The sequence below is a fragment of the Orycteropus afer genome, unplaced genomic scaffold, assembly GCF_000298275.1.
Source record: "Orycteropus afer afer isolate SDZICR_OR568_19922 unplaced genomic scaffold, OryAfe1.0 scaffold00689, whole genome shotgun sequence".
NCBI lineage: Eukaryota > Metazoa > Chordata > Mammalia > Tubulidentata > Orycteropodidae > Orycteropus > Orycteropus afer.
The window spans coordinates 777,383-778,042 of record NW_006922276.1 but is presented as its reverse complement, the minus strand read 5'-3'; the positions used below and the strand labels follow the sequence as shown (position 1 = coordinate 778,042).

Sequence of the window (660 nt, the reverse complement as noted above, 5' to 3'; positions counted from 1 at the left end):
ATTGACAGCCTTGGAGACCCTGTGGGCAGTTCCACTCTGTCCTGTAGGGGCGCTGTGAGTCAGAATCAAGTTGGTGGCAAAAGTTTGGATTTTTTGCTTTTTATCATGGGTCGGATCCCTGGCTAGTGCAAAATGAATGGGCTCAGCTGTTTCAGAGGTTGTCAGTTGGGGTCCGCCCAGAGTCACCTTGGAAGAAATTCCTGCCGATGGCTTCCCACAAATCAGCCAATGAAAGCCCTGCGGGGCTCAATTCCACCCTGACACACATGGGCGTACGGCAACAGGGTAGATTCCACAGCACCTGGTTAGTCGTGAGGGTCACAGTTAGGATCCTGGGGTGATGAGCACACCCGACCCCACAGTCCTCTTTCCTGGCTTCCAAAAGGGACCCACAGACGTGTCACTCAGCAGCCTATATCCAGGTAAGGTTTCTTCACACGCAGCATGGCCAATGCCCTCTGGGTCCTTTTATTCATATCCATTCCAAATAACCTGCGGACACAGCCCAGGAAATGTATCACAGTCCTCTTTACGCCACTCAGCTTACCCTGTGGCAGACACACAAGTTTCTGTTAATGCACCTGCCCCTGTTAAAATGACAGCCTTGGAGACCCTGTGGGCAGTTCCACTCTGTCCTCTAGGGGCGCTGTGGGTCAGAAT

At 52.6% G+C, this 660-nt stretch overlaps 1 protein-coding gene across 1 annotated transcript in view; it reads right to left on the bottom strand.

Annotated features, from left to right (window-relative positions):
• Positions 1-404: 404 nt before the first annotated feature.
• NLRP12 (NLR family pyrin domain containing 12) overlaps positions 405-660 on the bottom strand; it is a 36,898-nt gene continuing 36,642 nt past the window's right edge. Inside the window, 1 exon segment of the mRNA XM_007956959.1 lies at positions 405-492. Coding sequence (XP_007955150.1) covers positions 405-492 — 88 coding nt within the window.